We start from the raw sequence: 22,794 nt of genomic DNA on the forward strand, positions 1-22,794 counted from the left end.
TCCTTGCCCTCACAAGTCCTCTTACTTGGTCCATTCTTGCAACCAGCAACTCAGAGGTGACCTCTTTTATGCATGAATAAGGACTGATTGCTGATTGAACAATTGTGCAAAGACGTTTTACACACATGCAGAAGAGGTTCACATTCATGGAAGTAATTTGTATCAGCGGTGACCAAATGTTTAAAATGTTGTTCGTCATGATTTACTCAACTGAGTTTTGCATCTTTTGTAGAGAGTTGTGTTTACTGTTTTGAAAAATGTGCTTAGCATTTTCATTGCGTGTGAAAGCAATGAGAAATGACTTAGTTTTGCAAAAATATTACTGTTGTGCTCATTAGGTTATGATGGAGATCAAGTGGACCCCAGTTTCATTAAAATTGTCTTACCAATCAAGAAAAACTGTAAATGTTTTTTGAGAAGATAAAGCTGTAAAATGTCGGCATTTGTCTAATGTGCCAGATATTTTTTCTAACGCACTTCAGTAATGGAGAGGATGGGTTAAAACAGACTACATCCTTTTCATTTTTAAAAGCAGAGCGAGCTACCACTACGCTCTGAATGAAAGAGAATATAGTATTCTAATGATTCCAGATCACTTTCATGGGAAAAACCCTCAGCAATAATACATAGGCCTATTTAACAGAACATAACAACCACACTTTGTCTAGCAGGGTTGATTATAAATTATCAGCTGCTTATCCATTCCATATGCCATATTATAACTAATAAAACAGCCAATTAATTATAACAGCAGTATACATGATGGGCATTATTAAGGATGAAAGAGATGAGCTCAGTAGCGCTGGATAGAGTTACAATTACTGTAACATAAAGCAGCTCCTGGTGCCCATGATAGCATTGGATAAATAATGTCTGAATTGAGATAAATCCAAGAGATGATTTGGCGCCATTTTGGCGTCAGAGCTGTGTTATAGGTTCCAAACTACCCAAGACATTGAGGAGGTTGGTTAAACGTATTATCTAAGGAACAGACTCCACCACAGGAGGTTGGTGGCACCTTAATTGGGGAGAACGGGCTCGTGGTAATGACTGGAGCGGAATCAGTATCAAACACATGGTTTCCAGGTGTTTGATGCCATTCCATTTGCTCCTTTCCGGCCATTATTATGAGACGTTTTCCCCTCAGCAGCCTCCTGTGGACTCCACCTGTCATTGTCTTTGAGAATGAACAATCATAAAATGACTACTAAATGGAGAGTTAAGAGATACTTGCTAAACTTTAGTTTGCATTTACGTAACATCCCGACTAGGACAGCATAACTAGCGTGAAAAGACCAAACATGATACTTTTCTCTTTGTTTTCATTCAGTAATTGCAAATCAAGCAGTCATCCAGATGCTCCACAACACAAATCATGGATCAGACATCAGTTATAACTTACAACTGCGGAAACAACATATCGCAGAGTTAGACAGGGTAATAAACAATGCAAACAACCAAACTTTCCAGCTTTGCATCTCAATTCCAGCAGGTCCTCAGTAAGTTATTTCTCCAATGTTCTCACAGTTGATCATTTATTTTGTTCCACCATATTCCCTCAATAGGCCTCAACTCAACTCGAGGTATATATCTTAGCTGTATTTAGGAGTAAACAGAATGCTGAAAGATTATGTATTTAAGCATCTCCCAACGCAACAAGAACAATTTTAATGCCCCAAAACAGAAGCCGTACTGAATCATTGATAGTGTACAATGGCCACCCATCTTAGTTTGCAAATGAAGAAAAGTTGCCTTTGGCTAACTGTTGCTATGGATAATCAGCATTGCCCTCCAAACGCACAATCTAGATATTTGTCCAATACTTGTTCACTCTTTCTACAAATAGAGAACAATAGCATCTTGATGTAGCAGACTATTAGAGTGGTTGCGACTGGAGAGAGACAGAGAGAGAGAGAGACAGAGACAGAGACAGAGACAGAGACAGAGACAGAGAGACAGAGACAGAGAGACAGAGAGAGAGACAGAGAGACAGAGACAGAGACAGAGACAGAGACAGAGACAGAGACAGAGAGAGAGAGAGAGAGAGAGAGAACAGTGCCTTGGCAACAAATACAAGCTCACTTTAGCAACTGAATGAATTGCAGCATTGAGTAGTAGAGCTCCTGGACTGAGGCTAAAGTACTAAAGAAGCCTGATAAAGGTAGGGAACCACATGAGAGATTAGCACATACTGGAGTGGTAGGAGGGATTGATTAACATACAGCTAGAATTAAGTCAGAGTTTAAAAAACAGCATGTAACACAGCAAACAATACAAGTAGGTTAATTACATGTGTACTACGATTTCTTTATCCACTCTGCCACTATTTATAAATAATCTACTTCATCCGGATTCTGTAAAAAAAAACATACACTAGTCTGCAGGACTTAAATCATTTTAGCTCAGTAAATAGCACTCACCTCTCCATCCCATGAGCTTAGCGAAGGTCAGACAACAGCCTGGCTTTATCAGCCTAATAGAGTGCATTGTGAATCATGAATACAATCCTCTACAAACCTGACTAAGACCGACAAAGAGCTTAGTTCATGAACAATACTATAACACTACCACTGTGTTTGATCTATCCAATTAGAACATAGAAAAATACAAACTCCTCAAAATAAACTACACAAGGGGCTAGTTTCTCTTGATTTCCACCAATAGGAAAACACAAATTGGTAACTACACCAGCAACCTCCCTCAGTAGCTAAGAAAATACAACTGGCCAAGGAAATTGACAGTTGAAATGAAAGCAGGGGGAATTGCCAGACATTTTAACTGAAGCTGCAGCTGCTTGGCCTCTCCTCACCCGGGTTGATCTGTGAGGATCATGAGGCCGTTTGTCTAGTACTAAGGATGTGCATCTTTTCCTTTCAAGACAATTCGATACGTATCTAGATATATGGGCTCCGATACGATACAGGAACGTTGTAGTTTGTAACGATTCGGTGCGATTCGAGAACGAATCGATGCACTAACATTTGTTGCATAAACACATTCATTTTCCATTCTAAATTAAAATCTGCTGCTGGTGGAGCTCATAAGCCTGGGCCTCTCTGAGCTGGATCTGTGTGTGTATGATGTATGTCTATGGTGTACAGTATGTATGTACTGTGTAGGCATCTGATCTGTGCCATAAGGGAGACTAGGCATCTACCACCCCACTACCACTATTAGATTAGGGGGGGCAGATAATTTGAGCTAGTAATGTATCAATATTTATCGTTTGACAATTAGCTACAGTGAGGGAAAAAAGAATGCTGGCTAGGCCACTCCAGGACCTTAATGTGCTTCTTCTTGAGCCACTCCTTTGTTGCCTTGGCCGTGTGTTTTGGGTCATTGTCATGCTGGAATACCCATCCACGACCCATTTTCAATGCCCTGAATGAGGGAAGGAGGTTCTTACCAAAGATTTGACGGTACATGGCCCCGTCCATCGTCCCTTTGATGCGGTAAAGTTGTCCTGTCCCCTTAGCAGAAAAACACCCCCAAAGCATAATGTTTCCACCTCCATGTTTGACGGTGGGGATGGTGTTCTTGGGGTCATAGGCAGCATTCCTCCTCCTCCAAACACGGCGAGTTGAGTTGATGCCAAAGAGCTCGATTTTGGTCTCATCTGACCACAACACTGTCACCCAGTTCTCCTCTGAATCATTCAGATGTTCATTGGCAAACTTCAGACGGGCCTGTATATGTGCTTTCTTGAGCACGGGGACCTTGCGGGCGCTGCAGGATTTCAGTCCTTCACGGCGTAGTGTGTTACCAATTGTTTTCTTGGTGACTGTGGTCCCAGCTGCCTTTAGATCATTGACAAGATCCTCCCATGTAGTTCTGGGCTGATGCCTCACCGTTCTCATGATCATTGGAACTCCACGAGGTGAGATCTTGCATGGAGCCCCAGGCTGAGGGAGATTGACAATTATTTTGTGTTTCTTCCATTTGCGAATAATCGCGCCAACTGTTGTCACCTTCTCACCAAGCTGCTTGGCGATGGTCTTGTAGCCCATTCCAGCCACAATCTTGTCCCTGACATCCTTGGAGAGCTCTTTGGTCTTGGCCATGGTGGAGAGTTTGGAATGTGATTGATTGATTGCTTCTGTGGACAGGTGTCTTTTATACAGGTAACAAACTGAGATTAGGAGCACTCCCTTTAAGAGTGTGCTCCTAATCTCAGCTGGTTACCTGTATAAAAGACACCTGGGATTCAGAAATCTTTCTGATTGAGAGGGGTTCAAATACTTATTTCCCTCATTAAAAGGCAAATCAATTTATAAAAAATTTTACATGCATTTTTCTGGATTTTGTTGTTGTTATTATTACAGTTACATTTGACATTTTAGTCATTTAGCAGACGCTCTTATCCTGAGCGACTTACAGTTAGTGAATGCATACGTTTTTAAATTTTATATACTGGCGAAACGAACCCACATCCCTGCCGGCCAAACCCTCCCCTACCTTGGACGACGCTGGACCAATTGTGCGCCGCCCATGGGTCTCCCGGTTGCGGCCAGCTGCGACAGAGCCTGGACTCGAACCAGGATCTCTAGCGGCACAGCTAGCACTGCGATGCAGTGCCTTAGACCACTGCGCCACTCGGGAGTATTGTCTCTCACTGTTCAAATAAACCTAGACTATTATAGACTGATCATTTCTTTGTCAGTGGGCAAACGTACAAAATCAGCAGGGGATCAAATACTTTTTTCCCCTCACTGTATGTCATAGCTAATGAATATATAGCACAACTTTGGATTTGACCCCCCATCTCAAAATCAAATAGTTTAGACTGTTTGGGAGTTTTTAGTTAGCTATTAAGTTGTTTTTCATATTACAGTTTAAGCCTATCCCAAACCTTAACCCCTACCTTAACCCTAACCTTAAAAATGTGACATTTGAGAAAAATGGATGAATGTCTAATTCTGACGTGAGACTGTGAGCCATTTGTGCACCTCGTAAAGTGATTGCTGTCCTAGTTATGAAATTATCAACTTTACCCTGTATACCTAAAAATGACCATATACACTTACAGTGGGGGAAAAAAGTATTTAGTCAGCCACCAATTGTGCAAGTTCTCCCACTTAAAAAAATGAGAGAGGCCTGTAATTCTCATCATAGGTACACGTCAACTATGACAGACAAATTGAGAAAAAATAATCCAGAAAATCACATTGTAGGATTTTTAATGAATTTAATTGCAAATTATGGTGGAAAATAAGTATTTGGTCACCTACAAACAAGCAAGATTTCTGGCTCTCACAGACCTGTAACTTCTTCTTTAAGAGGCTCCTCTGTCCTCCACTCGTTACCTGTATTAATGGCACCTGTTTGAACTTGTTATCAGTATAAAAGACACCTGTCCACAACCTCAAACCGTCACACTCCAAACTCCACTATGGCCAAGACCAAAGAGCTGTCAAAGGACACCAGAAACAAAATTGTAGACCTGCACCAGGCTGGGAAGACAGAATCTGCAATAGGTAAGCAGCTTGGTTTGAAGAAATCAACTGTGGGAGCAATTATTAGGAAATGGAAGACATACAAGACCACTGATTTGAAGAAATCAACTGTGGGAGCAATTATTAGGAAATGGAAGACATACAAGACCACTGATAATCTCCCTCGATCTGGGGCGCCACGCAAGATCTCACCCCGTGGGGTCAAAATGACCACAAGAACGGTGAGCAAAAATCCCAGAACCACACGGGGGGACCTAGTGAATGACCTGCAGAGAGCTGGGACCAAAGTAACAAAGCCTACCATCAGTAACACACTACGCCGCCAGGGACTCAAATCCTGCAGTGCCAGACGTGTCCCCCTGCTTAAGCCAGTACATGTCCAGGCCCATCTGAAGTTTGCTAGAGTGCATTTGGATGATCCAGAAGAGGATTGGGAGAATGTCATATGGTCAGATGAAACCAAAATAGAACTTTTTGGTAAAAACTCAACTCGTCGTGTTTGGAGGACAAAGAATGCTGAGTTGCATCCAAAGAACACCATACCTACTGTGAAGCATGGGGGTGGAAACATCATGCTTTGGGGCTGTTTTTCTGCAAAGGGACCAGGACGACTGATCCGTGTAAAGGAAAGAATGAATGGGGCCATGTATCGTGAGATTTTGAGTGAAAACCTCCTTCCATCAGCAAGGGCATTGAAGATGAAACGTGGCTGGGTCTTTCAGCATGACAATGATTTTCTGGATTTTTTTCTCATTTTGTCTGTCATAGTTTACGTGTACCTATGATGAAAATTACAGGCCTCTCTCATCTTTTTAAGTGGGAGAACTTGCACAACTGGTGGCTGACTAAATACTTTTTTTCCCCCACTGTATTGTTTAAAGCAAAACTACCAAACCTGTTGCTGATGCTGAACCTGAATCGAAACAATCTAAATAAAATCTATTGTAAGCCCCGTTCAGCAGGTATACCCAGATGACAATTGTGTCTCCGGTAGTTTACTTTTATTCCAGTAAAACACCATTTCCAACAGCGCATAGATAGCAAAAACCTAGCAAATTACATAGCGTGTCACTCAACTAATAAAGCCTAACATTGTGCAAGCCACATTGGTCAGCGGGTGAACCTGGGGGCTGTGCGCAGCTTGACTAGGCTACTGATATTCCCTGGTGTTGTTAGGAATGCAAAATGACTTGTAGATCAATGACTGTCAACACAGTTACATGCAGGAGATAACACATCAGTAGTCACAAAAGATGAGGTATTTTCGGAAGGTAGAAAGAAAGTAATATGAGCAAAAATTGTTAGTGAATCAGAGATTCGTAACTTTGAATAGATTTTTTGACTGATGCATGCTACATTTGCATTCGTTTGGGGTCTGCGGACTGATGCAGTCATACACTATATATACAAAAGTATGTGGACACCCTATCAAATTAGTGGATAAAATTAAACAAACAGCCATGCAATCTCCATAGCTAAACATTGGCAGTAGAATGGCCTTACTGAAGAGTTCAGTGACTTTCAATGTGGATGCCACCTTTCCAACAAGTCAGTTCATCAAATTTCTGCCCTGCTAGAGCTGCCCCTGTAAACTGTAAGTGCTGTTATTGTGAGGTGGAAATGTCTAGGGGCAACAATGGCTCAGCCGCGAAGTGGTAGACCACACAAGCTCACAGAACGGGACAACCGAGTGCTGAAGCGCTTAAAAATCGTCTGTCCTCGGTTGCAACACTCACTACAGAGTTCCAAACTGCTTCTGGAATCAATGTCAGCACAATAACTGTTTGTCGGGAGCTTCATGAAATGGGTTTCCATGGCCGAGCAGCCGCACACAAGCCTAAGATCACCATGGGCAATGCCAAGCGTCAGCTGGAGTGGTATTAACCTTACCGCCATTGTTCTCTGGAGTGATGAATCACGTTTCACCATCTGGCAGTCCGACAGACGAATCTGGTTTTGGCGGATGCCAGGAGAACGCTACCTGCCCCAATGCATAGTGGCAACTGTAAAATTTGGTGGAGGAGGAATAATGGTCTGGGGCTGTTTTTCATGGTTCGGGCTAGGCCCCTTAGTTCCAGTGAAGGGAAATCTTAACGCTACAGCATACAATGACATTCTAAACGATTCTGTGCTTCCAACTTTGTGGCAACAGTTTGGGGAAGGGCCTTTCCTGTTTCAGCATGACAATGCCCCCATGCACAAATCGAGGTCCATACAGAAATGGTTTATCGAGATCGGTGTGGAAGAACTTGACTGGCCTGCACAGAGCCCTGACCTCAACTCCATCAAAAACTTTTGGGATGAATTGGAACGCCGACTGCGAGCCAGGCCTAATCGCCCAACATCAGTGTCCGACCTCACTAATGCTCGTGGCTGAATGGAAGTAAGTCCCCGCAGCAATGTTCCAACATCTAGTTGAAAGCCTTCCGAGAAGAGTGGAGGCTGTTATAGCAGCAACTCCATGGAATGAGATGTTCGACGAGCAGGTGTCCACATACTTTTGGTCAGGTAGTGTATCTTAAACATTTGAATCGGGGACTGATGCGTATCGGTGAATCGTTACATCCCTATCCAGTACAATCATCAGCATTGTTATCAACCTCCTTAGCAGCAGACAGCAGCATTTTTCTAGCTGACTCTCCAGGCCAGGACCACAGTGGTTTAAACCGCGTCCCAAATGGCTCACCATTCCCTATAGTGCCCTATGAAACCTGTCAAAAGTAGTGTTTGCCTTAAGGACAAAACAGACCACGTCGACAAACAGTTCATAGAAGCAGGTGCTCCTTCTATCGCACTACACAGAACATCAGCCATCTTTTTCTGTTAATTTCCAGACAATTATACATGTTCAATCACCACCGATTCAATCGTCACCCATGCAGGTGATCTACTGCGCACGGCTGACGTTCGCTGTGGTTTGTCCTGTCCTTTAGTTAGGCAGTCAGGCAGATTTTCTTTAGGCCAAGGTCCATTGTCTTATGTCAGATAGCATGACGATTCCGTCTGCACAGATGAGGGACGAGTGTCGCATAGGAGAGAAACAATGGCCAAGGTCTGTATACTGGCAACTCTGTTTTACAGAAGGCAGGTAACTCAAAATTCTTCTACTTACTGTATTGAATTAATATTATCTAATATCAGCCTTAACTGATAGAGGATTCCAGCTCCTGATTACCAGTTCCTCTGAGGTGTAACCCCAGAGCCACCAGAGCCCTATTTATCTCTATCTTAGACTCTGGTGTAGCCTGGCTACTGACAACAGAGCAGCTGGGTGAAAATATTACAGTGCAGTCTGGGCAGATTGTCAACAGTAGACTACACCAGCACAATCATCAGACTGGAGTTGAGCCACTGACAGAGACATTTAGGTCAGATGTTTAGTCACTTGAGTGAGTGAGTGAGTGAGTGAATGAGTGTGTGAGTGAGTGAGTGAGTGAGTGAGTGAGTGAGTGAGTGAGTGAGTGAGTGAGTGAGTGAGTGAGTGAGTGAGTGAGTGAGTGAGTGAGTGAGTGAGTGAGTGAGTGAGTGAGTGAGTGAGTGAGTGAGTGAGTGAGTGAGTGAGTGAGTGTGCGCCATGTGTGCGCACATGTGTGCGTGACCCATTAAATTATGACTGGTCTATTTAAATCAGTTACATTTTCTCAAGTTAGATTACCTCTGGAGGTAAGATTAAGTCTGTAGGATTTTTATCCTCAGAACGGGTCAATACTGTAAAAACGTTGTCCATAAACCTGTTGCAAAGTGCTTGGGTTCCAGAAGTCTGATGCTTTTAGGGATTTCAAAGTACATCCAGCCTAAATGCATTTCTTCTTCTAAAAAAAGGCTTGCCTACTCTCAGCCTGATCCACAAAGGAGCACAAATTAAGGTTAGGCATGCACCAAGCCAAGCTGATCCATATATTGAGCAAGATTTAAAAGACTCTCATATCCCAGCTCATCAACGGGGACAAAGGGATGCCGTTTATCATTTATATTTGGAGTGAAATTTCAGAATATGCAGTTGTAACACCTGGATGGATTATTTAACTCCCAGTTATTTACCTGTGGGTACCATCAAGGGGCAGAGGACAGGGTGATGTGGAGGTGTTATCATGGAATACAAGGATACTCTCTTTATTTCTTTCTCTCTCCCCCCTCTTCTCTCCCCCTCTCTCTCTCCCCACCTCTTCTCTCTCTCTCTCTCTCAGGTGTGATACAGTATAAATAGCCTGCTGACAATATCACTTCTTCTTAAATATGCTACTGCAATCTAAGAGTACTTCAGGGAGTATCTCATGACACGTTCATCTTCTTCAGTTCAATGCACTGACCTTCTCCTGTGATACACTTGGCTGCATTTTTTGCACATAATTCTAACATCAGAGTGTGTATCTAGTTGATCTGTTACATAAGGTATTTATACAATCTGTTGGACTTATTTTGGTCTCTCTCTGTGTTTGATGGGATACATTTTGAAGAAAGCAGTGAAATACACAGACTGTGACTGAAAGGAGGATTTTGAATAACCAACTAAAAAGGAGGGACATTTTTACTTAAACAAAAGCAATCACTTATTGATGACACTGAAGCACAGAGCTTCAAAGCGCTTATTTTTAGCCCTCACAAATTACTGACGGGAGAGAGGGATCATATGATTTTTACCACTTCAAGCCTTTTCCAAAATAGAAACGATATGAAATAGGGAGACTGAACAAATATATCTGGGGTTGTTAAAGTGAGAGGTCAATAGGGGACATTATCATCACCTGAAGTTCAAGAGCTTGTATGTGTTTTAGTATGAATGTGCATATTATGTGAATTTGAATGAGTATTAAGTCAGTCCTCCAAGATGTTCAAAAATACCCCAAATATACCTCATATTCTGGATGACTCACATAGAGAGAACTTTTGAAAATGCATGTGTAAGCAGCATATAGGCCTGAGGAGGCGTATTTAGTCTGTGTCACTGACAGCAGGCATGCAGCAACAGAGAGCACTGTCTTAAGATAATGAAAAACAAAGGAGTTGATAGTGCTCTGACGGAGCCACCTTGTGGTTCAGTACAGCGAGCCTCTCCTCAGAGAGACAGTGATCGCAGCAACTTTTCACAACTCTGGCAACTGACTTTGAATCAAGCAGACTGGAGAAAGAAAGAGCTCAGAGAGAGTTTGACTGAAGAACAGCAGTGATGGGAACTGTCAGGCAAGCATGATTAAAACTCCAGATACACCATAACAAGTACATCGACAAGTGGAGGTGTTTTAACTATAAATCATGTTACAGGATGCATCCCAAATGACTCCCTAATTGCCATTTAGTGCACTACTTTTGGTCAACACCCATAGGTTACTGGAGGTTTGAATCACACATTGACTCGAGGGTGCCCATAAACTGTAGGCAGGAGCAACGCATTATAATTTAAATATCTTCTGTATAGCTAAAATATTGTAAGGCTAATGGGGGTGCCATGATTTGTTATGGGTTTGAGGGTTTGCCCAGGACCCCAATAATTCAAACCTTGGCCTGTTATAAAGACCTGCCTCGACTAAGAGATAATTCTAGGGTGATATGGGGGCTGTTGTATGCCGCTCAGTTAAAGTGCAGTAACTGCACTGCAAAAATAGACATTTGATACACTGAGAGATACCCGAAGCTACTGTATCAGTTTAAAAGTTAACAATGGGCTCTGTTTTTCTGTATCTATGATCCCTTAAGAAAACCCAAATAAAATATAGTATTTGATACACAAATTGAAAACCAGAGAGAGGCACAGCAGCACAGAGACACAGCAGTTAAAAACAATGCATCAAAAGGAGACTAAAGCTTTCTCTCAAACAAGACAATTAAGTCGCTGCTTGCGCTCTGGGGGAAGTGGATAAAGCAAAGATACTATTAATGTAGTAAAGATTAAAAATAATCTAGACACCACCTGGTGAACACACTTCAAAAGGCATGCACAGGGATTTAATATGCAACAATTCCAGGTATACTTCTAAATAAACACACTGCGATTCCCATAGCCTATCTAATCAAATGTATATTTCAAAGCCCTTACTAGGGTTCCTATAACAAGACACCTCACTGGGGGGGGGGAAGTCAGGATTGTTCAATAAAGGAAAGACGTGTTTTTTTAAGAAAACATAACAAATATTTAATGAAAACGATTAAATAGGACTCAATAACCAGAACAAGGTGTTGAGGTGAATTTGTCTTGCCACAGTCAAAGAGGCATAAACATGGTTGCCAGTCATGTGGGAGATAGCTAGCTACATGAGGTAAATTACATTCAGGTTTTGGTGTGCTGTAATTTTTTGACTTAACGAAAATTGTAGCATGGTAATGTTCACCTATGTTTACACACCTGGGCTAACATTAGTGCAAAATATTATGAGGATAATGTCATCGGAAAATGCTTGGGAATTAATCTTAAATGGATGTAGTCACAATCCAATGACTGGATACACTTCAATAGTCAAGATACCGACATGCCAGCTTCTCATATTCCATGCATTGAACAGTGGGCAAATTTAAAACCAAACACATGCACATGATATGGTCAATGGATCTAATAGTAGATACCTGTCATTCTACTACTGTAGGCTGAGTTCAAACTCACTCCAACTGGTTGAACTATTGGAATCCCATAAATTACATTAATGTAGCCTAATCTTGACAAAATATCATAAATATCATGTAGCAACAAAAAAAAACGATGTAAAAGGTCAGTGTGTGTAAAATAGCCATGGGATGGATAGCCTAATAACATATGAGGAATTGTTTTGCCTCTGATGCCGTCCCATCTCACTTTCTAAGCACAGCGAGACGCAAAATGATAATCGTGAACAGTCCGACCCGTTTATTTAAATTTCAAACTCAAGTAGGTCTGCATCAAATCACACGGAGTGTTTATGAAACTGCTGAATGAGATTCACAATTTAAGCGCGCATTTCAGCTTGAGGACCTCCGCATCAGGCTACATGGTATTTCCAAACACGGTGTTGTGAATTCAACATCACATAGCCTAGATGGAGGAGAGGGATTTCACTGTTTCTCGTTACGCTGGCTCATAATGTCAAAAAGGATGCTGATATTCCACGCAGCGCAGCAGACATGAAAACTAATTATGATAGAGCTGAAAACATTAGACAGTCTGAGTTTTATAGTCTCTTTCTCTGTCAATGGAGATTGGTACCCGGTGTAAAACAAAACGGAAAACAAATCACACATAAGTATAGGCTAATTCATGTCTGAGATGTAGCCTACCTGTAACTCCAAACTGTAACCCTGGTACAAGTGTGTCGGGAACACAGTCAGTTGATGTTGCACTTGTAGGGAAACTGTGTAATCCATTGACCAGATCAGCGAAACGCGTGTACAAAACAGACGCTTCCACAGCTGTTTGCAGTAGGCTACTATTCTGCCTGTAGTACAATCGTCGACTGTTCTCCGCCCCGCTTCTACCTCATTGGCCGTTTGACAATAGTAGCCTTGTTGTGTGGAGCTCCGACACGATTTTCTCCAACGATACAGTAGCCCATCAATTTTAGAGTGATCGACGGGTCCAGTCCATTACAGGTGGTATCGCACAGCACCTGTCACCTGGAACGCCAGATTTGCAGCGTGAGTAATTGTATGTAATAAATTCTAGGCTACGTTTGTTGAAAATTATTCTTATTCAAATGGGGTCCTATCATGATAATGTATGTTTAAAAGAATATTTCCTATAATAATCTAAGTAAAGATGTATGAATATTATATAATTGACCTGTAAATTGTGTGTGTTCAGGGCCGGCTCCAGGCAAAAGCGACATAAGAGTCAACCCCCCCAAAAAAGCTCAGTCGGGGTCTCAGTTTAGGATAGTAGAATACATGGTGCAAGTTCGAAATTTGGTTGTGCATCAGCAATTTTTCTCTTTTAATGTCAGTCACTGACAGTCACTCAATTAACCATGTCAGCTAACAATTGTTTGATTGGTAAGTCAGTGTAGCCAGCTATCTAAACTGGTATTAATCATGACCAAATACAGACCTGGCGCAGCAGGGCAAGTGCACAGGGCCCCTGACCTCCAGGGAGCCCCCATTGATTTTGTTAGTCACTCTCACTCAGATATTATTAACATGGAATAAGTCATGGCAAAATGTGTAGAATTGCAGGAAATTTGCTTTAATACTGAAAAAATAACAGATCTCAGCCCCATGGCAAAATTTGTATAACCGCAGAAAACTTGCTTTAAAACTGCAACATTTCCACTTCACCCCATGGCAAGATGTATAGAATTGCAGGAAATTCAGTTAAAAAGTAAAATGTTCTCTATGTCGTCAGGAGGGGGGGCACTAAAATGTTTTGCCCGCTAGGTGGGGGAGGGGCCCCCAACCAAATCTCGCTTAGGGCCCCCAAAAGGCTAGAGCGGGCCCTGTGTGTGTGTGTGCGTGTGCGTGCACGCACCTGTGCTGTGTGTGTTCTGAAAGGGGAAGGATATATTACGCAGAAGGGGGATTTAATTTCCAAATGTCGACAGTGCTGATAATTTAAAGTAGGTCAATACATCAATGTCACCGAGGGGACTTTCATTTCACTGGAGAAATGTCCTTGCCATGTCATTGAGCTCAGTAAATGTGCTGAAAGTACAGATGGGTAGCTGAAGATGACAAGCAATGTTTGCAATGGGAACCATGGGTGGCACACACACACACACACACATCACAAGATGGCTCTCAATAGCACTACAGTAGGCTGCATTTCTTGTGGATGGCCAGGGAAAATGTGTCATGGCCAGATGTTCTGTTTTGAGTGTTCAGACTCTAGTACATTAACTACAATACATGCATATACAGTGAGGGAAAAAAGTATTTGATCCCCTGCTGATGTTGTACGTTTGCGCACTGACAAAGAAATGATCAGTCTATAATTTTAATGGTAGGTTTATTTGAACAGTGAGAGACAGAATAACAACAAAAAAATCCAGAAAAACGCATGTCAAAAATGTTATAAATTGATTGGCATTTTAATGAGGGAAATAAGTATTTGACCCCCTCTCAATCAGAAAGATTTCTGGCTCCCAGGTGTCTTTTATACAGGTACCAAGCTGAGATTAGGAGCACACTCTTAAAGGGAGTGCTCCTAATCTCAGCTTGTTACCTGTATAAAATACACCTGTCCACAGAAGCAATCAATCAATCAGATTCCAAACTCTCCACCATGGCCAAGACCAAAGAGCTCTCCAAGGATGTCAGGGACAAGATTGTAGACCTACACAAGGCTGGAATGGGCTACAAGACCATCGCCAAGCAGCTTGGTGAGAAGGTGACAACAGTTGGTGCGATTATTCACAAATGGAAGAAACACAAAAGAACTGTCAATCTCCCTCGGCCTGGGCCCCATGAAACATCTCACCTCGTGGAGTTGCAATGATCATGAGAACGGTGAGGAATCAGCCCAGAACTACACGGGAGGATCTTGTCAATGATCTCAAGGCAGCTGGGACCATAGTCACCAAGAAAACAATTGGTAACACACTACGCTGTGAAGGACTAAAATCCTGCAGCGCCCGCAATGTCCCCCTGCTCAAGAAAGCACATATACAGGGCCGTCTGAAGTTTGCCAATGAACATCTGAATGATTCAGAGGAGAACTGGGTGAAAGTGTTGTGGTCAGATGAGACCAAAATCGAGCTCTTTGGCATCAACTCAACTCGCCGTGTTTGGAGGAGGAGGAATGCTGCCTATGACCCCAAGAACACCATCCCCACCATCAAACATGGAGGTGGAAACAGTATGCTTTGGTTTTTCTGCTAAGGGGACAGGACAACTTCACCGCATCAAAGGGATGATGGACGGCGCCATGTACCGTCAAATCTTGGGTGAGAACCTCCTTCCCTCAGCCAGGGCATTGAAAATGGGTCGTGGAAGGGTATTCCAGCATGACAATGACCCAAAACACACGGCCAAGGCAACAAAGGAGTGGCTCAAGAAGAAGCACATTAAGGTCCTGGAGTGGCCTAGCCAGTCTCCAGACCTTAATCCCATAGAAAATCTGTGGAGGGAGCTGAAGGTTCGAGTTGCCAAACGTCATGCTTGAAACCTTAATGACTTGGAGAAGATCTGCAAAGAGGAGTGGGACAAAATCCCTCCTGAGATGTGTGCAAACCTGGTGGCCAACTACAAGAAACGTCTGACCTCTGTGATTGCCAACAAGGGTTTTGCCACCAAGTACTAAGTCATGTTTTGCAGAGGGGTCAAATACTTATTTCCCTCATTAAAATGCAAATCAATTTATAACATTTTTGACATACGTTTTTCTGGATTTTTTTGTTGTTATTCTGTCTCTCACTGTTCAAATAAACCTACCATTAAAATTATAGACTGATCATGTCTTTGTCAGTGGGCAAACGTACAAAATCAGCAGGGGATCAAATACTTTTTTCCCTCACTGTACTTATACGTTACAGCTAACTGAAGTATGGATGTATGTGGCATTCATTCTACTGATGTTGGTGTTTGTGATCTCTTATGGCATTATGACATGTTTCCTTCATTTCTGTCACTGAACAGTCCAACATTCCCATGGGCCATTGCCTCTCATACGAAAACAATAGATGTACTGTCAATGCATTACAGAGGATGCATTACAACCTTAAAGGTGTCCTCTGTAAATCAGAATTAAAAGATTAAGGGTACAGTTTATTTTCATGTCACTATATAATTTATGTCCCTTTTGGCCATTCTTGAAATAAAAGGTTTGGTTAAGCTGTGGTTGAGAGCTTACACATTTTTCATAGTAAGTGGGGAATGTCTGCATTTTTCACAATCAAGCCAGTTTGAGCAGTGTCCTCTTGAGACAGGTTCCTTATGTGCAGAGATTACCAACACATTCACATCCAGACATTGAATGAGGCATCTCTAGCATAATAAATATTGTTCTTAAAGGTTAAAGTGTCATAGGGGACAGCCTGGTCACTAGCTTTCATGAAATAAAACAATTGTGGGGTTCCTTGAGGAAACTACCATACAGAACACACAAAAGTGTTCCCTGAAACCATGACTACATCCCAAATGGCACCCTATTCCCTTCATAGTGCATTACATGACTCTGGTTAAATGTAGTGCAGTATTTAAAGTCCTATTCCAGTCTCCTTTTCACCTCATTTAACACCTTATTTACTTAACAAATGGTACATTTCAATAGGTGGTCCAAGTATCCTCATGACATGGAATAAGTGGGCCTTTCCTCTTTTGTTCTCTATTGCTCCTCTATTGTTCCTCAAGCAAGGGGGAGGCCGATGACATCACAAAGTCAACATCATACCAACTCCTTGAATGCCCTATTCCCTGAATTTTGCAGTTGGGTCTAAAAAAAAAACAGAATTTAGCTTGAAACATATATATATCTTTACCCTTTAATGTGTGTACTTTACTGTGTTTATACTTGGGATATCGGTTTTCAATCGGAAAAGTTCAATAATCACTGGAGGACGTCTTTAAGGAATAGGGGGCCATTTGGGATACAATTCCGGTTATAGTCGAGATATTCACTAGATCATCATTAGGAAGCACAGCTACAGAGAGGAAGAAGCAGATGGGTGTATGGCAGGATTTTGTCAGGTAAACACAAAAGAAACACACACGATGACAGCAAGAACATTTAAAAGGGGCCACTTTGTTGTCACAGGCTGCCATGTCACTCTGCATCCCCTGTTGCTCTCTGTGGCTGAGTCTGACACTGTTTTGGCTTATGACATTTTTGCATGAGCAGCCACACGAAAGGAGTGAACGTCACCATCACTCAATCCCTGCCTAGTAGCCTGTGGCAACCACCACCACCCAACTCACTGTAACACTGAGAGGAGGGGGAAGAATCCCAACTGTAAGTCTCTGCCTGGACAGAATGGGGGAGGAAATCTGTCTTCCAACACTGTTTTTTAGATGAAAAATAATGAATCTGTGCTTCTCTCGGATAGTAATAGCAGTTCATATGGTAAGGTGTACTTTGGTTTTCCAGGTGTTTTTGGAGGTTCTATATCCTACAAGTTTAGCCTACATTTTTTCATTAATACTGTTTGTTTTATGTTGAGGAGAGACTCTGTGCAAGAGGAGGACCTACTCCTTTTGTGCACTGTGTATTTGGGTGCAGGAATCAAGCACTGGGGAGCAGCAATATTCTATGTGCAGGCCTCTCATTCCTTTATCTCTGTGGGTTTTATGTTTGTTGCCCAGCACCGATATTCTCAAGTTTAGGATGTGCATATCATCCTCTTTCTCCTCCTATACCTTTACACATAATACTGTAGCCCAGGGGAGTGCCAACACTCATTATATCAGAGCAGACATCATGTTTGTTTGTGACATTCCCTTTAGCACCAAATCTGCCATTCTGCTCTTGAGCAAGGCAGTTAACCCCCACAACAACTTCTCCCTGGGCACCGATGACTTAGATGTCGATTAAGGCAGCCCCCCGCACCTCTCTGATTCAGAGGCGTTTGGTTAAATGCGGAAGACACATTTCAGTTGAATGCAGTCAGTTGTGCAACTGACAAGGTATCCCCCTTTCCTTTCCCTTTGTGACATTCCCCTTAGCACCAGCAGCAATGGTCATGTTCATTTGTGACATTCCCTTTAGCACCAGCAGCCCTGAGTTCTCAGAAGGGAGTACAGGTCATATAAAATATTCAGCTCCATACCAACAAATAGCGTAATATTATATTGGAAAACCATTGTTCCATCTGCCTTGGTAAATTGTGTTACGTCTGATTGAATGTCAGCTGAATTATTTATTTTTTAATCTAATTCCCTCAGAAATATATCAAATGTATTTGTCACATGCTTCATAATCACCAGGTGTAGACTTACAGTGAAATGCTTACTTACAGGCCCTTCACAAGAATGCAGAGAGAAAAAAATAGAAATAATAGAAAAATAATAACATGCAGAATAAATACACAATGAGTAATGATAACTTGGCTATATACACAGGGTACCAGTACTGAGTCCATGTGCAGGGGTACGAGGTAATTGAGGTAGATACAATGCATTCAGAAAGTATTCAGACCACTTGACTTTTTCCACAATTTGGTACGTTACAGCCTAATTCAAAAATTGATAAAAGTATTTTTTTCCCTCTTCAATCTACACACAATACCCCATAATGACAAAGCAAAAACAGGTTTATAGAGATGTTCGCACATTTATTAAAAATAAAAAAACTGAAATACCTTATTTACATAAGTATTCAAAACCTTTGCTATGAGACTCGAAATTGAGCTCAGGTGCATCCTGTTTCCATTGATCATCCTTGAGATGTTTGTACAACTTGATTGGAGACCACCTGTGGTAAATTCAATTGATTGGACATGATTTGGAAAGGCACACACGTCTGTATAAGGTCCCACAGTTGACAGTGCTTGTCAAAGCAAAAACCAAGCCATGAGGTCGAAGGAATTGTCCGCAGAGCTCCGAGACAGGATTGTGTCGAGGCACAGATCTGGGGAAGGGTACCAAGAAATTCTGCAGCATTGAAGGTCCACAAGAACACAGTGGCCTCCATCATTCTTAAATGGAAGAAGTTTGGAACCACCAAGACTCTTCCTAGAGATGGCCGCCCGGCCAAACTGAGCAATCGGGGGAGAAGGGCCTTGGTCAGGGAGGTGACCAAGAACCCAATGGTCACTCTGACAGAGCTCCAGAGTTACACTGGATAACCTTCCAGAAGGACAACCATCTCTGCAGTGCTCCACCAATCAGGCCTTTATGGTAGAGTGGCCAGATGGAAGCCTCTCCTCAGTAAAAGGCACATGAAAGCCCGCTTGGAGTTTGCCAAAAGGCACCTAAAGACTCTCAGACCATGAGAAACAAGATTCTCTGGTCTGATGAAACCAAGATTGAACTCTTTGACCTGAATGCCAAGCGTCACGTCTGGAGGACACCTGGCAACATCCCTACGGTGAAGCATGGTGGTGGCAGCATCATGCTGTGGGGATGTTTTTCAGCGGCAGGGACTGGGAGACTAGTCAGGATCAAGGGAAAGATGGACGGAGCAAAGTACAGAGAGATCCTTGATAAAAACCTGCTCCAGAGCGTTCAGGACCTCAGACTGGGGTACAATGGCGCCGGACTCTTAACCAACTCTGCTATTTTTAGTGTTTTTTCGCATTGTTTGTAACTTATTTTATACATAATGTTGCTGCTACCGTCTCCTATGACCAAAAAGAGCTTCTGGACATCAGAACAGCAATTACTCACCTTGAACTGGATGAATCATTTTTCTTTAATGAGTAGGACGAGAGGGATTTGCAAAAGACACTCGACAGGGCCTTCATCCCCGTAATTTGCAGTAGAAAGAAAAGGAGATATTGCGGAAGGAGATCGGGGTGCCTGGTAAGAAGCCGGCGACGAGTGGCTAATCTGCCTTTGCCATCGATACTATTGGCCAATTTGCAATCGCTTGATAATAAAGTGGACGAACTACAAGCACGTATATCCTACCAACGGGACATTAAAAACTGTCATATCTTATGTTTCACGAGTCGTGGCTGAGCAAAGACATGAATAACATACAGCTGGCGGGTTATACACTGTATCGGCAGGATAGAACAGCAGCCTCTGTAAGACAAGAGGTTAGCGGTCTATGTATATTTGTAAACAACAGCTGGTGCACGATATCTAAGGAAGTCTTGAGGTTTTGCTCAGGTAGAGTATCTCATGATAAGCTGTAGACCACACTATCTACCAAGAGAGTTTTCATCTATATTCTTCGTAGCTGTCTATTTACCACCACAATCCGATGCTGGCACTAAGACCACACTCAATGAACTGTATACGGCCATAAGCAAACAGGAAAATACTCATCCAGAGGCGGCGCTCCTAGTGACCGGGGACTTTAATGCAGGGAAGCTTAAATCCGTTTTACCTCATTTCTACCAGCATGTTAAATGTGGAATCAGAGGAAAAAAAACTCTAGACCACCTTTACTCCACACACAGAGACGTGTACAAAGCTCTCACTCGCCCTCCATTTGGCAAATCTGACCATAATTCTATCCTCCTGATTCCTGCTTACAAGCAAAAATTTAATCAGGAAGCACCAGTGACTCTTTCAATAAAAATGTGGTCAGATGAAGCAGATGCTAAGCTACAGGACTGTTTTGCTAGCACAGACTGGAATATGTTCCGGGATTCTTCCGATGGCATTGAGGAGCACACCACATCAGTCACTGGCTTCATCAACAAGTGCATCGATGACATCGTCCCCACAGTGACTGTACATACATGCCCCAACCAGAAGCCATGGATTACAGGCAACATCCACACTGAGCTAAAGGGTAGAGCTGCCGCTTTCAAGGAGCGGGACTCTAACCCGGAAACATATAAGAAATCCCGCTATGCCCTCAGGCGAACCATCAAACAGGCAAAGCGTCAATACAGGACTAAGATCGAATAGTACTACACCAGCTCCAATGCTCGTCGGATGTGGCAGGGCTTGCAAACTATAACAGACTACAAAAGGAAGCACAGCCGCGATCTGCCCAGTGACACGATCCTACCAGATGAACTAAATTACTTCTATGCTCGCTTCGAGGCAAGTAACACTGAAACATGCATGAGAGCATCAGCTGTTCCGGACAACTGTGTGATCACGCTTTCCGTAGCCGATGTGAGTAAGACCTTTAAACAGGTCAACATTCACAAGGCCGCAGGGCCAGACGGATTACCAGGACGTGTACTCAGAGCATGCACTGACCAACTGGCAAGAGTCTTCACTGACATTTTCAACCTCTCCCTGTCTGAGTCTGTAATACCAACATGTTTCAAGCAGACCACCATAGTCCCTGTGCCCAAGAACACTAAGGTAACCTGCCTAAATGACTACTGACCCGTAGCACTCATATCTGTAGCCATGAAGTGCTTTGAAAGGCTGGTCATGGCTCACATCAACACCATTATCCCAGAAACCCTAGACCCACTCCAATTTGCATACCGCCCCAACAGATCCACAGATGACGCAATCTCTATTGCGCTCCACACTGCCCTTTCACACCTGGACAAAAGGAACACCTATGTGAGAATGCTATTCATTGACTACAGCTCAGCGTTCAACACCATAGTGCCCTCTAAGCTAATCACTAAGCTAAGGACCCTGGGACTAAACACCTCCCTCTGCAACTGGATCCTGGACTTCCTGACGGGCCGCCCCCAGGTGGTAAGGGTAGGTAACAACACATCTGCCATGCTGATCCTCAACACAGGGGCCCCTCAGGGGTGCGTGCTCAATCCCCTCCTGTACTCCCTGTTCACCCATGACTGCATGGCCAGGCACGACTCCAACACCATCATTAAGTTTGCCGATGACACAACAGTGGTAGGCCTGATCACAGACAACGACGAGACAGCCTATAGGGACGAGGTCAGAGACCTGGCCATGTGGTGCCAGAACAACAACCTCTCCCTCAACGTGATCAAGACAAAGGAGATGATTGTGGACTACAGGAAAAAGAAGAAGACCGAGCACGCCCCCATTCTCATCGACAGGGCTGTAGTGGAGCAGGTTGAGAGCTTCAAGTTCCTTGGTGTCCACATCACCAACAAACTAATATGGTCCAAGCAGTCGTGAAGAGGGCACGACAAAACCTATTCCCCTTAAGGAGACTGAAAAGATTTGCCGTGGGTCCTCAGATCCTCAAAAGGTTCTACAGCTGCACCATCGACAGCATCCTGACTGGTTGCATCACTGCCTGGTATGGCAACTGCTCGGCCTCCGACCGCAAGGCACTACAGAGGGTAGTGCGTATGGCCCAGTACATCACTGGGGCCAAGCTTCCTGCCATCCAGGACCTCTATACCAGGCGGTGTCAGAGGAAGGTCCTAAAAATTGTCAAAGACTCCAGCCACCCTAGTCATAGACTGTTCTCTCTGCTACCGCACGGCAAGTGGTTCAGGTGCGCCAAGTCTAGGTCCAAGAGGCTTCTAAACAGCTTCTACCCCCAAGCCATAACACTCCTGAACATCTAATCAAATGGCTACCCAGACTATTTTTCTACCCCCCCTTACCTCAATTACCTCGACTAACCGGTGCCCCCGCACATTGACTCAGTATCGGTACCCCCTGTACATAGCCTCGCTATTGTTATTTTTAATGCTGCTCTTAAATTATTTGTTACTTTTATTTCATACTATTTTATATTGAAATTTTTGTGTGATTTTTTTTTGGTATTCTTTCTTAAAACTGCATTGTTGGTTAAGGGCTTGTAAGTAAGCATTTCACTGTAAGGTCTACACCTGATGTATTCGGCACAGGTGACAAATAACATTTGATTTGATTTGATTGAAGGTTCACCTTCCAACAGGACAACGACCCTAAGCACACAGCCAAG

The 22,794-nt window shown here is 43.0% G+C and overlaps 1 protein-coding gene across 1 annotated transcript in view; it reads right to left on the reverse strand.

Annotated features, from left to right (window-relative positions):
* The window catches only part of LOC311144764 (zinc finger matrin-type protein 4-like), a gene marked incomplete at its 5' end in the record, with an annotated part of 162,115 nt that extends 149,333 nt beyond the window's left edge, over positions 1 to 12,782 (reverse strand). Inside the window, one exon of the mRNA XM_084180867.1 lies at positions 12,696 to 12,782. Coding sequence (XP_084036993.1) covers positions 12,696 to 12,782 — 87 coding nt within the window. The remainder of the gene's footprint in view (positions 1 to 12,695) is intronic.
* Between the last annotated feature and the right edge of the window lie 10,012 nt (positions 12,783 to 22,794).

Source organism: Coregonus lavaretus (genome assembly GCF_964263955.1).
Source record: "Coregonus lavaretus genome assembly, chromosome: 17".
Taxonomy (NCBI): domain Eukaryota; kingdom Metazoa; phylum Chordata; class Actinopteri; order Salmoniformes; family Salmonidae; genus Coregonus; species Coregonus lavaretus.